This window comes from Mustelus asterias, chromosome 1, assembly GCF_964213995.1.
Source record: "Mustelus asterias chromosome 1, sMusAst1.hap1.1, whole genome shotgun sequence".
Classification (NCBI taxonomy): Eukaryota; Metazoa; Chordata; class Chondrichthyes; order Carcharhiniformes; family Triakidae; genus Mustelus; species Mustelus asterias.
This window is the reverse complement of record NC_135801.1, coordinates 114965033-114982187: the sequence shown is the minus strand read 5'-3', so window position 1 is coordinate 114982187 and position 17155 is coordinate 114965033. Positions and strand designations below refer to the sequence as shown.

The 17155-nt window shown below is 38.2% G+C and overlaps 1 protein-coding gene across 1 annotated transcript in view; it reads left to right on the top strand.

Moving 5' to 3' along the window:
- Positions 1 to 15373, top strand: part of LOC144496538 (cysteine-rich hydrophobic domain-containing protein 2) — a 73818-nt gene extending 58445 nt beyond the window's left edge. Inside the window, exons 4-6 of the mRNA XM_078217207.1 lie at positions 4149 to 4205; positions 4384 to 4443; positions 12442 to 15373. Of these exons, the coding sequence (XP_078073333.1) occupies positions 4149 to 4205; positions 4384 to 4443; positions 12442 to 12492 (168 nt within the window). The 3' untranslated portion in view covers positions 12493 to 15373. The remainder of the gene's footprint in view (positions 1 to 4148; positions 4206 to 4383; positions 4444 to 12441) is intronic.
- The last annotated feature ends 1782 nt before the right edge of the window (positions 15374 to 17155 follow it).

Sequence of the window (17155 nt, the reverse complement as noted above, 5' to 3'; positions counted from 1 at the left end):
GAACTACTTTCTTAGTCCTACCTATGTTATTGGAACCCATGTGGCCCACGACATCTGGACCCCTCCCCTCCTATTTCAGGTTCTTCTCCCACCTTCCTGGTATTACCACTGTAGCTGCCTGGTTGCCAATTAATAGCATTTTTGTGCAATGAGTACAGTATTTCTCTTTTGGGAGAACATCCATGTTAGGGTTAATGTTGTACTTCAAAGATTGCTAGAGTTGTATAAATGGGGTTAAGAGAACGTTCTTGATATCATTGAATATTTCCTATGTGGAGCTGCTGCTTATGGATAAGAAAGTCCCTGGTTCATCTTCTCTGCTGAGTTATCTGATTGCATGATGTGGAGATCCCGGTGTTGGACTGGGGTAAATACATCTCTTTAACCTGTGCTTAATGCTCCCTCCACTCACATTGTCTGTACCTTTAAGACTTGATTAGCTGTAAGGACTCACATTCCAATCATTATTCATGTAAATTGAGTTTGTGTCTTTGTGCCCTGTTTGTGATCAGAACTCCCACCCACCTGATGAAGGAACAGCCTGTTACGAAAGCTAGTGGCTTTTGCTACCAAATAAACCTGTTGGACTTTAACTTGGTGTTGTTAGACTTCTTGCTGTATCTGATTGCAGCCAGACAAATAAAGCCACTACAATCAGCCTATGTACCTGCTCACTATTCTAATGACATCTTTTTAAAACTGAGGATGTGTTGTCTGGTTGAATAAGATTAAGCTCTGTTGACAACCTGGGAAAAGTATCAGAGGGTTACCGATGTTTGCAAAATGATCTCCCACAGATAAACTGATGCTTTTTAAAAGGGAAAGAAAGAGCAGAAAATTGCAAGGAAAATTGAGATTCAGTGATGTGTATTTAGTTCAGGAATATTTTAGGTACTATATGAAAGTGCAGAAATATATTACTAATTTCAGATTTGCCAATAGTAAAGAGATGGATCAAATTTTTGGCAGATTATAGTCTGATCATTAATTTCCCAGTGTTGTAACTTAGTTGAAGTTCTAGTTTGATAGAGTGTGTGTTGGTAATTTTGCTGGAAACAAAACCTTAGAAAATTTGTAAAACTTCCTTTATTTAGAGCCCGACATTGAAATTTGTGCAGCTTCTGGTATCGAGGCTGAGCAGTTTTCCAGCTTGTGTTCCAGAGTTTTTGTTCCAGTCTATAATGTGATTGCACCCAGTAGTTCCATTGGTACTTGCTTTTGTTAAGAAGTACAAATACCGTAGAATGCAGCCAGCCAGCATTGAAAAAAAAACAGAAATGAAGTATATCCTGTACTTAATGTCGATGCTGAAGGGATATTGGGGAGTAAAGTCTGTAGTTTTGTATTAGTGTCACCTTCGGATCAGCAGCGGGTGGGCAGGCAGATGCCAGTTTGAAGTAGAAGAACGTAGTCCGTCTTTTTCCATTGATAAAGTAGCCTTTCAGAGTCAATGAGCTCTGTCAATGCAAGCTTGTCAAGGCTACAACTTCATAGACCTGAGAGGCGGTTTGAGAGGTCAGGCCTTTTCAAATTCGCTGTGATGCAAATGAACTTTGCTGCTTAAACAACTATTGGAATTTTTATGTCCGCTCCTTGTCTGTTTCACAAAGTCATTGACGAGACATTCAGTGCTTTTTAAATTGGGGTAGCATTGTGATAAAGACCAAGTACAGATTTACGGAGGGCTGAAAGCAGTTAGATCATGTTCTTTTCATGGTACCATTAGAATCAAATCGATTTCCCTCAAGCCTTCAGAATAGCAAATCTTAACAAAGGTTTGGGGCTAGACAAGGGCCAAAATGACTGAACTGAATGTTAATTACACTCCACAAACTTATTTTCTTTTGATTTCAGATTGACTAGCAACTACTAAAATTAAAAAGTGTAACTATAAACGGCAATGTTTTACATTCTGCTGTTATTGTGCTGTTCACAAAATGATATTGGGCTACATTAGCAAAGTTTAGATTTGAAATATATCTAGCAAATCTTTTTCCTCCAAAAATATAACTTCTACCCTGTTGTTTCTATATGATGTTTGTGTAGCTGACAGTAACCAGTAATAAACATCAGTAGTTCAACACATTATTAGTAAGGAGAAAGTCTGCATCTGGAGGGCTGATGTAACCATTAAGTAGGGAGTTAAACCTTCCCAAGGGTATTTTTGTTTCTTTAAAATCTGCGTCCCACTTCTTAAAATGCTTTTGACTTGTTAAGTAAAAAGATCACAATCTGTGTATGTATCTACATTATAATCACAAAAAGGGGATTTTATTTCATTTCATTTTTTTCTTTTTCAAGTTCATATTAAACTGGAACAATCTAAGATTTTGATTTTCCACAGTTCTATGTAATTTTATTTTTTAAAATAACTGGTATTTGGGCACCTGGTTATATTCAGTTATTTGCATAAATATTATTTGATAAGGAAGTATTGTGGATTGTTTGTAAAAAAAAACTTTCTGCTATTAAGCATTTTGTCTATTTACAAGATATTCCACTGCAGTTAGTGGAAATGTTAGTTATCAGTATATTGTATTTTTCAGATTCCAGCTGTGAAATCAAACTGGTAACATTCTTTAAAACAAGTGTCTTATACTTCAATAGCAATTTTTTGTGTTGGTTAAAATTTAATCTCATTGCTTCACATGTAGAGAATAACATTTTACAAATGAGGTATTTTTAAATGCATAAATCTATTTAATCTTCTAACGTAGATGCCACAGATTTCACTCTTGCCTCACTAAATGAACAAGAATGGTTAACGCACCAATAAAGCTGTGCTGAGCATGTCCGGGTTGACTAAAATCAGCCTTTAAGGGAAAATTATTCCTTGCAAATTTTTATGAGAATATCTGTTACCCAGTTATATACTTTGAGAAGTTACAGCATTGTTAATTAACATTCTGAAACTTGAGTTGTAAGTTAGAACATGAAAGAAAAAATGTATATCTCATACCTGTTTTTACTTTGTTTTCTGACATCCTTTTAAACAGTGATGTACTTGGGTTTGTGAGCAGCAGCTGCATCAGTGGTGCAGTTGAACTGCAGGGCAATGTTTAATGGCTTTTCTGCACCTGCAGCTATAGAATTTTATTTTGACACCTGGCTTCATCACTTATTTACCCTTCCCCCTTCCTTTTTAAAAAGAACAATTTTTCTCTGCTATCTTAGTCCAATTCCTGTTGATATATAGATATGTTAGTGATATGAAAGGAGTGATCAGTAGGGATTCTTTTGTCCCTTTTGCTCTATTAGATTCAATATCGTCACTGCTATGTGTTCTATCTTTGATTCAAACAAAACATGAACTAGCTTCCAGTCATAGGCATCCCTGAAGAAGTTGGGTAGTAAACCATTCTTTTTACTTTGCCCAATTAAATCAAATGAAGGAACATGAAATAAAGAACTGTGTTTTGAAAAGTAAGGCTATCAGCAAATAGTAAAACACATTTCAGTACCTGATGTTTTATTTTACTGCATTGGGAAAAACAGAATTTTAGCACAGTATATTCTGCTAAACTTATTTTTCAATTTTATGTATTTGTATCAAGTATCATAGATACAAATTGTGATAAAGCAATCCTTTTTTAATCTTCATTGTTTTGCTCAAGTTGATACACTTCAGAAATACTGTAATGAGATCTTTAAAAAAGGTACAATGCCAACTTAATGTTGAGCAGAACCTTTAGTTTGGTTCATGATTTAAGACTTTAACGCACATATGCAAACCCTCCTTAATATTCCGGTTATGTAGCTTTTGACAGTAAATTTCTTGTATACATGCTTGTATGCATCAGTTTAATATTTATTGCAAGCATTATTTTGAATGGCTTTTTAGTAATCAATGTAATAAAGTTAATTACTTTATAACAGTAGTAATTTTTTCTTTTGTCGTAACTAAAATCCTTTTAAAAGGTTGTTGGTTTGTAAGCAGGGGAGAGGGGGCAGACTAGAAATGAGCACCATTTTTAGTTACTGTTTAACACTAAAGGTGCTTTGGCAGAACACAGCCTGTGGCATAGGACCACCCTGTATTCAGTCACTGTCCCCACACCTCTCTGCCTCTTCCATTCACACAAGCAGCTGCACTGCAAAGTTTTTCAGAAGCCAGTCAAGAGTAAAATTCTACCTCATTTGTCTTCCAGACACGAAGATCGATCGAGAAGTTATTAGAATGGGAAAACAATAGGTTATACCACAAGGTGAGTGCCGCAGGGAGCAACTTTAGCATGGGGTTCAGACCATTGGGGACTGAATTGCACAGTATGGAAACAGATGCTTTTGTTGGTAGAAAAATATGAAAGATGGATAAATGGGTTTGTCTGGATGTAGGAATAAAATGGAAGTCATTTTTCTTCCTTTTCTCCATTTCTTTTCCAGCTGTGCTTGCACTGGAGACTGAGCAAAAGGAAATGTGAAACCAATAACATGATGGAATATGTAAGTTAAAGGGCTGTTTTGTTACTTTCTCTATTAAATGATCATTTATTTTGCTTCTGATCTTATTCTTTCAGCAGTTATTAATCAGAAAGGTGTCAGCCTACTTAGTCGCTTGAGTGGAAAAATTTATTACGGTCCACAGATGCACATATTCACGTGCAAGGCAGATTTATAAAGTTATGAATGGCCTGAAAACAAGGCTGCACTGTGCTCTGAAAATAATAAATTAATTGATAGAATGAATTAACTGAGATGTATTAAGGGAAGTGATATGTCTATCCAAAAAGAGGAATCTTTATACAACTTCATCACAGAAATGTTTAAACATGATTTAGTTAACCATGCAAAGTAAAATGGTAATCTCTCTTCCAAGCACACACACACTGCAATAATCCAGTGGAGAAGTGGTGGGTCCCAAGACAGCCAAGTAAAACCATTGTTGCAGTTAGTGATTAGACAAACAACTATTTATTGAGTAGCTCTTTCATAAAGTAGGAGTCAAATTTGTGACTAAAGCAAAATTATATCCATGCAGTTTCCCTTTTTGTTTTGAAAACACTAAAGGAAAACTGTTTGGGTAATTTGGTAATGCGTCTATCAGGGATTTTACTTTCTGAAATGCTCTGAGTATTTATAAAATTGGCATTGACTAGTCAAAAAACAGGGTAGCAGCTCAAATTGTGACAAATTATTGGAAGAGAATTTAACTCCCACAGTTCCTCCAGCTACCAAATATTATTTGCATTCAGGTAAGCTTAGCAACTTTTCTTGCTATACCCCATTCGCCAAGTCCCTATAGGAAGAAGCACATCACTTGCTGTCACTCTTGTATGCCTGGTAATGATCTTGGTTTAATATGGGAAGACTTGAGGAGGGAGTGACAGGAATGGAGAACAGATTAAGGATAACTTGCTAACATTGAATATTGCAGGCAGATGACCAATACTTAAATGATATCCTTTGTCCAAATGTGGTGCTATTTAATATTTTTTAAAATATTAAAGTATAGTCAAAGTGATGAGTTTGTATATAAATTGCATTGTGCCTACTGCATTTAGTTACAAGGTCAGACGTCTTGTTTCTCTGTTTTGCTCAATTTGACACATTGTTTTGTTGCATTCTAACTTCTAATCTATTTCATTTTAGTTGAATTATTTTAAAAGTTGCACAATGATTTTGGTGAATTTTCATTCTAAAATTAAGTGTCTTTCTGTTCTAAAGAAACTTAGATTTTGAAAGCCATTATATTTAAGTAGCAATTTCACTCCTTGTTTTGCTGTTAGAAAATGTAACATTTCAAACTTTGTTTCCATGTAGAATTTCACAAATGTTAGTTAACTTCTACTTAATGTCTTATTTAAATATCTGCTTTTCTCATCACCTTTCTTCTGTTAACCTTATTGAAAACCCTATTTGAAACCAAAGTCTACAAGATAACAAAGGCCTTTCAAAATGCTTTTTTGTGTGGAACAGCACCCATTCGCTGAATTGGTTGCTATAGATTATTTGTAACATCAGCAACTATATCAAACATGTTGATTTATGAGAATGTGAAAGGCACGTGAAGAGTTTTTTGTAATGCAAAGGAGGGAGGACCTGAGTGAGTTGTTAAAGGTTTTTCTCTTCATAGATAGCAACGTCATGTCCCTAGTCTCCAAACAAGAAAGTGTTTGAATTAAGATTCTTTCTTTGCTGGTGTGAACTGTTTTCTTTATAGTTGCAGCTAAAGAGTAACTAGTAATCCTATGTATACAAAGTCCTGAACTATCTTTAAATTTCATAAAATTGAAGTTAATGTTACATATTAATTTTAAATTATTTTTAGTAAAAAGTGGGAATAATTAATTATAAATACTAAATGGAAGATAGCAGAAGCAACAAAGCCCATAACTTTCATTCTGCACTTTAGAAAAAATGTAACCCTGATTTTTAGTTTAAAGTGAAAAAAATCATTATGAAGTCCAGAGTTGAGACCTCTATAATCACTTACATCAGCAACAACCCCCACCCCCAGCAAACCTGGTCAGCAGTGTCTCCAAACAAGTGGAGTTCTGCCTCGTGTTTTTCTCTACCTAAGCAGATGCACAGCATCAAAAATAAATGACCACAATCAGTGGCATTGGTGTTGTATATCTCTGTTTTTCTGGACATGGTAAGGAGATAACAACACCAGGTTAAATTCCAACAGGTTTATTTGGTAGCAAACGCCACTAGCTTTCAGAGCGCTGCTCCTTCGTCAGGTGAGTGGGCGATCTGCTCATAAACAGCAAACAGGGCATATTATGTTTATGAGCAGATCTCCCATTCACCTGACGAAGGAGCAGCGCTCCGAAAGCTAGTGGCGTTTGCTACCAAATAAACCTGTTGGACTTTAACCTGGTGTTGTTAGACTCCTTACTGTGTTTACCCCAGTCTAACGCCGGCATCTCCACATCACTTCTGGACGTGCACAGACTGCTCTAACTAGAGCAGCAAAATATTGCATTTACGTAGTGTCGTAACATAACGTATCATTAGACATTTCACAAAGGAGTCGGAAGTTCAATACAAGTAAGAATTGGAAATTAGAAAGGGTGATTGAAGGTGAGGTTCAAGAATCATAACCTTGTATAGCACAGGAGGAAGTCACTTAGATTATGGTTACTATGCCCCTTGAAACTTCCATTTCCCTACTTTTCATGTTCTTTTTCTATTTTTATTAAATACTGAAGTATCTATTCTGTTCTCTTATTCATTTCACTTATTATGGGTTGCATTCCTGCTATTCCTAACAGCTTTCTGCATTTTTAAAAAATCTCTTCTGAACCTCTCCCTTTTTGGCTGTCTGAAATTTATACCCTACAGTTACTGAATCAATAGCCCATGAAAATAATTATCCCCACATACATTAGGAAATAAAATCTTCATAATCTTGAATACACTACCAGATACCCTTTTAACCTTCACTGCATAATGAAATTAAGTGAAATGTATTGAAAAGAGCTGAAAATTTTCTTTTTTTTCTCACAATTAATTCTTTCTTGCTCTTATATTATGGGGAGGAAGTGGCGTAATAGTGTTGTCGCTGGACTAGTAATCCTGAAACCCAGGGTTATGCTCTAGGGACGCAGCTTTGAATCTCATCACAGCAGGAGATGTAATTTTAATTCAATAAATATCTCTCATTTAAAAAATATAATGATCATGAAATCATTGTCCATTGTTGTAAATGTCATTCAGAGAAGGGAAATCTGCCGTCCTTACCAGATATGGCTACATGTGACTCCAGACCCACGGCCCTCTGAAATGGCCTAGCAAACCACTCCATTGTATCAAATTGCTTAAACACCTCAAAGGAATAAAACCGAACAGACCACCAAGCACTGATCTTAGCACCAGAATCGCCAACAACAAACTTAGCTCTATCAACCCTGCAAAGCTCTCCTTACTGACATCTGGGGCCAAAATTAGGAGAGCTGTCTTGCAGATTAATCAAGCTACAGGATGTATGATTCCATGAGTATGACCACCATCACCATACCCAGCAGAGGTGGCAACACAGTTGTATACTGTTGGGAGGGAGTTGCCCTAGGAGTCCTCAACATCGACTCTGGACCCATGACATCAGGTCAAACATGGGCAAGGAAACCTTCTGCTGATTAGCACGTATTGTTCCCTCTTAGCTGATGAATCAATAATCTTCCATGTTGATACATGGAGGAAGCACTGAGGGTGGCAAGGCTGCCGAATGTTCGCTGAGTGGGGAACTTAAGAGTGGCTCGGAGGTACCATTAGTGGCTAAGTCCTAAAGGACATAGCTGCTACACTGGGTCTGCAGCAGATGGTGAAGGAAAGCATACCTCAGCCCCACCAACCTGCCCGCTGCAGATGCATCTGTTCATGACAGTATTGGTAGGAGTGACTGCCTCACAGTGCTTGTTGGGCTCCTCCATCATCGAAGATGCAGTCCCATCTTCAAACTGAGCAACTAGAGACTGGGCAGCCATGAGAAGCTGTGGACCATCAGCAGCAGCAGAAATGCACTCTACTGCAATCTGTAACCTCATGGCCCATCATGTCACCCACTCTATCATTACCACCAAGCCAGGTTCAATGAAGAGCATAGGAGGGCATGTCAGGAGCACCACCAGGCATAACAAAAAATGAGATATTAACCTGGTAAAGCTACAACACAGGACTACTTGCATGCCCAATAGCATAAGCAGTGATGGACAGAGCTTAGCAACTTCATAGCCAACGGATCAGATCTAAGCTCTGCAGTTCTGCCACATCCAACAGTGAAAGGTGGTGGACAACTAAACAACTCATCGGAGGAGGATGCTCCACAAATATCCCCAGTCTCGATGATGGAGAAGCCCAACATATCAGCGCAAAAGATAAGGCTAAAGTACTTGCTACAATCTTCAGCCAGAATTCCCAAGTTGATGATCCAGCTCGGCCTCCTTCAGAGGTCACCAGCATCATAGATGCCAGTCTTCAGCAAATTTGATTCTAGAACATAAGAACATAAGAAATAGGAGCAGGAGTAGGTCATCTAGCCCCTTGAGCCTGCCCTGCCATTCAATAAGATCATGGCTGATCTGATAGTGGTTTAGTTCCACTTACCCGCCCGCTCCCCATAACCCTTAATTCCCTTATTGATCAGAAATCTATCTACCTGTGACTTAAACCTATTTAACGAGGTAGCTTCCACTGCTTCAATGGGCAGAGAATTCCAGAGATTCACTACCCTCTGAGAGAAGAAGTTCCTCCTCAATTCTGTCCTAAACTGACTCCCCCTTATTTTGAGGCTGTGTCCTCTAGTTCTTGTTTCCTTTCTAAGTGGAAAGAATCTCTCTGCCTCTACCCTGTCTAGCCCCTTCATTATCTTGTATGTCTCGATAAGATCTCCCCTCAGCCTTCTAAACTCCAACGAGTACAGGCCCAATCTACTCGATCTCTCCTCATAAGCTGACCCCCTCATCTCCGGTATCAACCTGGTGAACCTTCTCTGTACTCCCTCCAAGGCCAATACATCCTTCCGCAAATAAGGGGACCAAAATTGCACACACTACTCCAGTTGCGGCCTCACCAGTACCTTGTATAATTGCAGCAAGACCTTCCTGCTTTTATACTCCAGCCCTCTCACGATAAAGGCCAACATTCCATTTGCCTTCTTAATCACCTGCTGCACCTGCAAACTGAGTTTTTGCGATTCATGCACAAGGACCCCCAGGTCCTTCTGCACAGTAGCATGTTGTAATTTTTCACCATTTAAATAATAGTCCATTTTACTATTATTCCTTGCAAATGGATAACCTCACACTTGTCAACGTTATACTCCATCTGCCAGATCCTCGCCCACTCACTTAGCCTATCCAAATCTCTCTGCAGACTTTCCACATCCTCCACGCAATTCGCTTTTCCACTCATCTTTGTATCATCCGCAAACTTTGTTACCCTACACTCGGTCCCCTCCTCCAGATCGTCTATGTATATGGTAAACAGTTGAGGCTCCAGCACCGATCCCTGCAACACGCCACTGGTCACCAACTGCCAACCAGAAAAGCACCCATTTATTCCAACTCTCTGCTTCCTGTTAGATAGCCCATCCTCAATCCACGCTAACACTTCACCCCCAACTCCGTGTACCCTAATCTTTTGCAGCAACCTTTTGTGAGGCACCTTATCGAACGCCTTCTGGAAATCCAAAAACACCACATCCACCGGTTCCCCTCTGTCAACCGCACTCGTTACATCTTCATAAAAATCCAGTAAATTCGTCAAACACGACTTTCCCTTCATGAATCCATGCTGTGCCTGCTTGATCGAACCTTTTTTTTCAGGTGTCCTGCTATTTCTTCTTTAATGATGGATTCCAGCAATTTCCCAACTACGGACGTTAAGCTAACTGGCCTGTAGTTGCCCGCCTTTTGTCTACCTCCTTTTTTAAACAGTGGCGTCACATTAGCTGTTTTCCAATCAGCCGGCACTTCCCCAGAGTCCAGCGAATTTTGATAAATTACAACCAACGCATCCGCTATTCTGCCATTTCTTTCAGTACCCTGGGATGCATTCCATCCGGGCCCAGGCACTTGTCTACCTTTAGTCCCATTAGCCTACCAAGCACTACCTCTTTAGTAATAGTAATCGTTTTAAGGACCTCACCCCCTACAGTCCCACGACCATCAATTTTCGGTAAGGTATTTGTGTCCTCTACCGTGAAGACCGACACAGAAAACTTGTTTAAGGCCTCGGCCATTTCCTCGTTTCCCATTATTAAATCCCCCTTCTCGTCTTCTAAGGATCCAACATTTACTTTAGCTACTCTTTCCCTTTTTATATATTCGTAAAAACTTTTACTATCAGTTTTTATATTTTGTGCTAGTTTAGTTTCATAATCTATCTTTCCTTTCTTTATCGCTTTCTTAGTAGTTCTTTGTTGTTTTTTAAAGCTTTCCCAATCTTCTAATTCCCCACTAGTTTTGGCCACTCTGTACGCATCGGTTTTTAATTTAATACTCTCCTTTATTTCCTTAATTATCCACGGCTGGTTATCCCTTTTCTTACATTCCTTTTTTATCACAGGAATATATTTTTGCTGAGTACTGAGAAAAATCTCCTTAAAAATCCGCCACTGTTGCTCAGCTGTCCTACCAACTAGTCTGTGCTCCACATGATGCCAAGAAAAGTCTGAAGACACTGGATATTGCAAAGGCTATGGACCCTGACAGTATTCTAGCAATAGTACTGAACACTTGTGCTTTAGACTTGCTGCACCCCTAACCAAGCTGTTCTAGTACAACTATAACAGTGGCTGCAATGTGAAACATTTCTCCGGTACATCCTGTACACACAAAAAAAGAGGGCCGGAATGTGTTGAGTTTGCGTGAAAACTGGAGTAATTCACATTTTTTTTTAGTGAGGGTTCAGAGAATCTCCCACTCTGCACGGCAGAGGCCACCAGCGTGAATATCATTAAAAACTAGGGGGTGGGGCTTATTCCCGCTGGAGAGGCTGAAATCAATGCGCTGAGGGGGTAACTGCGCAGATGTCGATCTGTCAGTGCCGAGGTCGGCACACGTGCAGTGGCCCTGCACTGATGGCCTTCCAGTTGCTGGCCAGCTTGATCACTTGCTGGGTTCCTGACCATTCCCGGGTTCAGCCTCGAGCTTTGACCAAGGGTCACCTGGACTCAATGTCAGTTCTTTTCTCTCCTTACATGTGCTGCCAGACCAGCATTTTCTCTTTTGGCTCACGATTGGTTAGGTTTTATTAGTGAAAATTTCCAAAAATATCAAACTAATGGTGCCAAATCTCTTCAGAACTTTCCAGAAAAATATTCAAAAGATCATTTGTTGGCATTATTCAAAATCAAATTAAATAAGAATTATGTTAAAACACGTAGCTGCTTCTTTTTTACTCAACTTTTTTTAGCTTGTATTAGCTAGGTGTTTCTGTAGTGCTAATGATACTGTTGAAGATTTGCAATCTTGATTATTGTTAGTCACATGCTGGGGACATAGTTGACTAATGACCTTCAAGTCAAAGAAAGGCATACTAAATGATGTGATGTTTGTTTGCTGGCTCACTCCTTCAGTCTTGTTAAAACATGATTGGGAATAAACTATTAAAAGAATAGGGACGGCACGGTGGCACAGTGGTTAGCACTGCTGCCTCACAGCTCCAGGACCTGGGTTCGATTCCCGGCTTGGGTCACTATCTGTGTGGAGTTTGCATGTTCTCCCCATGTCTGCGTAAGTTTCCTCTGGGTGCTCCAGTTTCCTCCCACAGTCTAAAGATGTGCGAGTTAGGTGCATTGGCCATGCTAAATTGCCCCTTGGTGTCCCGGGATGCATAAATTAGAGGGATTAGTGGGGTAAATATGTGGGTTATGGGGATAGGGCCTGGTGGGATTGTTATCGATGCAGACTTGATGGGCCGAATGGCCTCCTGCACTGTAGGGTTTCTATGATTGTACTACTTTTGTAATCATGTTTTTAATTGCTTCTTTCTCAGGTCATCTTAATAGAGTTTTTACCGAAGACGCCAATATTTCGACCAGACTAGCAACAGATTTTTCAGAGACTTGTTGAAGTGTGTTGTCCTTCCAATGGTGCCTTGCTTGGTACTCCTAGTGAAGATTGTCAGTCTCACAGATTCTTATGGTTATTATCCAGTTTTTCTGTCCATATGTTTTTGCTCAAGTTAGTTGTTTTTGTATTTCTCATAACTTACATTCCAAACTTTCTTTCTATTAGTTGTCCACTTGATGCATTGATCTTGTTTTTCTTCTTTGGATCTCACCACTCTCTTCCAAAATGCTTCTAATAGTCATCTGACTCTCCTTTTAATGTTTCTTGATACAGATTTCCTTTTGCACATTCAACAGCTTTTACAAAACTCACTAAAATTGTTCTATGGTCATTAAAATAATCAATTTGGTAATGCCTGTGAATCACCCCACGTTTTCCTAGGAGATTTTTGATAATGAATTAAAATTACTAGTTGGATTTTTTAAAAGGATCAACTTTTCTGCATGTTCCATTCTTCACCCAATACCTGAAGAGCAAACAGAAGTAGTTTCCCCGTGCAGTATTGTTTCTTATTTCATTTTGATATAACGTTTTTCTCCTTGTCCTTTCAAAATTGAACTTGAGATCTACTGTGCACGTATTCAGAAACACATTCTACCGTAGCTACAGAAGTCACAACGTTCATGTGAAGAAAACAGTGAAGAAATCATGTCAACTAGCTCTGCCTATGTCCTGAATATTGAACTCAAAACAAATGGAATAAAATACCTTAAAGTAATACTGTAGCAAAATCAAATGAAGGCTTTTGCATGCATTGTCTGGTCATTTGGAGCCAGGACCATGAAAAATGCAGCAGTATCACAATCGGAAAATGGATATTTTGTTCATGTAGCTGCCATAAATTATGGCTTTTACGACTTCTGTTACTTTATTTGTTTACTTTTTTTCTGCACAATTTAGATTTACATATAGATGTGTAGATTTTTGTTGCCTTGTACAGATGTTAACAAATAGTTAATTGTGCGGACTTATGTATATTGTATAGATTTTTTGGTTAGGTCATTTAAAATATATATATATATATATATATTCTGCACCTCAGATAGTGGAACCTGTCAATGTATTCAAAGAGGTGCTGCTTTCCATTTAGTATTTCACTGAATACTACCAGGACTTATGGTGCAGGTTAATGTTTTTATATTTTTAGCTTTTTTAATTATAGTTTTGCTCAGAGTTCTAGAAAGTCGGTTATTTCAGAGGTTGGTCCCTGATGTTTAAAGGGTCAGTTTTTACTGTTAAATACAATATCTGGAACATTAGAAATTATACAAAATTAAATTCCTATATGTTGTTAGCACCTTTGGCTGTTGAAAAATTATACACAATTAGCTATTTCTTGTATTTGTTCCCAATATCCTTCAATGATCAGATTTGATCAAAAGTGTGCAATTGTCCAACACACAATTTCTGAATTACAAAAAAGCTTCACAATTGACTTGAGAATTTTGCTGTACGTAATGATGTATTACTGTCCGAGTCAGTATGCATGTATACTAAGCTGATACCTAATCTGAGGTACAGGGTGGGGGAAAAGATGGGGAATTCACTGAACCTCCTTTTACATTCTGGATAACAAAACGCCTCATTCTGCTGTGATAGAGAGAGAAATATTTTTTTGTGTAAATGTTACAATAATCTGAAAGACCAAAGTTAATGAAAGTTTGTTTGATAAATAGTTTGGTAATTTATCTGATTCGTTCTCTCTGTGGTGAAACATGTCATCCATTTATTGTCTCCCAAAAACAGTACTACCTAGTCAATGGATTAATCGTGTAATCATTTTATAAGCAATAATGTTTCTGTTGAAGTATGGTCAGTTGACAGCTGTTCATCTTGTACTGCTGGCTAATTATGTCAGCCAGCTCGTATGCATATTCAGATGTTATGTTTGCTCTGTTTTTATTGCATTTATGTCTCTTTGTGCTCTTCATTTACTTCAAATTCACTTAGATTATGTGGCTGAAAGTGACTCTCCTAAGGGCAATGTACACGGAAAGCAATTGACTACAAATGGATAAATGAGAACGAGTTATTTCAGAAATAAAAGACACTGGTCAGAAATATTTAACACAAATATTAATGCTACTTTATCTTAAATATGAATGTAGATTTATCATGATTTCATCAAAGTAGTGGGACACATTTGTTCATTAGATGGAAGTCCAGCACTGCCTGTCATAGTTTTGAGTTTGAATGAGTTTCAGCAATTTTATTTTTTTTGTGGGCCTGTGGGTAACTACCTCACATGATGAATGTCATACCTTGGAGAAGAACAAAATCATTACCGATCTAAATCTTGCTACAGACACCAGTTGGCAGGTATGGAGTGATCTGGAACCTGGACTAATGTATCGTCTGGGTTGAAAAGGACTAAATGTTAATGAGAAATTGCGCATGGAAAAAGATACATAAGCAGTGATAGTAAATGTTTTTCCTTTCAAACTACTCCTCTACAGCTATTCCTGATGGTGTTCAAAACTTGGTCTAGTAATTTTTTAAATATATAAATGCCAAATGCTATTTGGCTAATTGTGGCAGTTATCTTTGGAATTGGCCAAAATCCAGTACTTAGCTAAGAGTGAAGATTTCAAAGTCTAGGAAACAATGGCTTTCTAGTTGTAGGTTAAACCTGTTTAATCTTTACAGTGTAGGTTTTATGTAACAGCAGCAAACTTTGAAAGATCTTACTGTACTGTAAATTTGGAATCTTTCATGTGTAACTATTTTGTTATAGTTTATTAGAGAACTTGACCCAAGACTGGAATTTTTGAAATTTGTTATACATATTTGCAAAAATTAAAATATCAGCCTTGTATCATTACACCTTTCGTGAATTAAAGCTGTTTTCTCCGCAACAATTTAATCCAGATTTGTTTTAGAAATTTGTGGAAAGTCATAATTTTAAAATTTTCAGTGAAATTCATTTTGTTTAGATGTGAATGCAAAATTAACAGATGTGAAAGATACACGTTGATGCTTTCTAAACAATCTAGCAATTATGAGAAGGATTTCCACCGGTGCATTGTAGGAAATCATAAGTTGTTTATAAAGAATTAACTCTGATTTCATATGAAAGTTCACAGAAGAATTAGTTGCTGAAGGAGAATTCCTGTAAGAAATGTTTTCACCTGATGGCAGTTAATGGAAATCCGTCACAATATATTCATAGAAATCATAGAAACCCTACAGTACAGAAAGAGGCCATTCGGCCCATCGAGTCTGCACCGACCACAATCCCACCCAGGCCCTACCCCCATATTCCTACATATTTTACCCTCTAATCCCTCTAATCTACACATCCCAGGACACTAAGGGGCAATTTTAGCATGGCCAACCAACCTAACCCGCACATCTTTGGACTGTGGGAGGAAACCGGAGCACCCGGAGGAAACCCACGCAGACACGAGGAGAATGTGCAAACTCCACACAGACAGCGACCCAAGCCGGGAATCGAACCCAGGTCCCTGGAGCTGTGAAGTAGCAGTGCTAACCACTGTGCTACCGTGCCGTCACTGCATTTATTACTGAATTAATTATGTAATCAACCAAATGGTGTGGTAAACTAGTGCATTTATATCAAAAATGCAATATTCATACTTTCTAACTAGGTGAATTGAAATTGTTTGAACTCAACTGAATCTGTTTATCATTGTAGCGAAGAGGGGAAGAAAAGAGAGAAGTTATGTTTGAAGGAGTTGAATGCTGTGATGGGGATTACTGTTTCTACGGAAGTATATGATAGGTCTTTAGAAAGCTTGTCATGTGTTGGCGCAGGCTTCGTGGACCGAAGAGCCTGTTCCTGTGCTGTACTGTTTCCTGTTTCTTTGTAAGCCATGTTTGGAGAACACCAAATATAAGTTCTCATTTTAAAATGTCAACAAGTGAATTTTGTGCCCAAAGCAAGAATGCAAGATTGGAACCCAAATTCCAGTATCCTAGTGCTAATTTTTTACAGGTGAAATTGGTATTCCCAAATTCCCTGCCTGTCACCATTTGGATACTGAAGTGGTTACTAAAGAAGCTCTGAGGCCAATAGATGAAGTAACCTGGTTGACTGTGTATACTTAGATTTTAAAAAAATATATAGACGGTATATAAGAGATAACCCTATGGACTGATGGGCAAATTTTATTTTATAAGGAATTGACTACATTTTTGTAGGCAATAGGCTGTTTTTCAAATTCTTCAGAGGTTGCATGAATCCGTATTGGGACCATTGTTCTTCACTATCATTATTAATGAATTGGGAGAAGGCAGCCACAGTCAGGAGGACAGCTTGTCCTATGACCCCTTGAACCTGTTTTTCCATTCAAGAGGATCTTGGCTGACCTTTGACCCCCAACTCCATTTTCCTGCCGTATCCCCACATGCCAAAAATCTATCAATCCCAGGCTTGAACTTACTCACCATCTGAAGATCCACATCCCTCTGGGATTGAGAATTCCAAAGATTCACATTCATCTGAGTGAAAAATATTTTCCTCATCTCGGACCAAAATAGTCAATCCCTTATCCTGAGAATTTAGCCATGTCAAATGATTTCCTGGCATCTCTCTTCTCTTGTCAAGCTCTCTTAGAAATTTATATGTTTCAATGAGATTGCCTTTTATTCTTCTAAATTATAGAGACTATATGGCC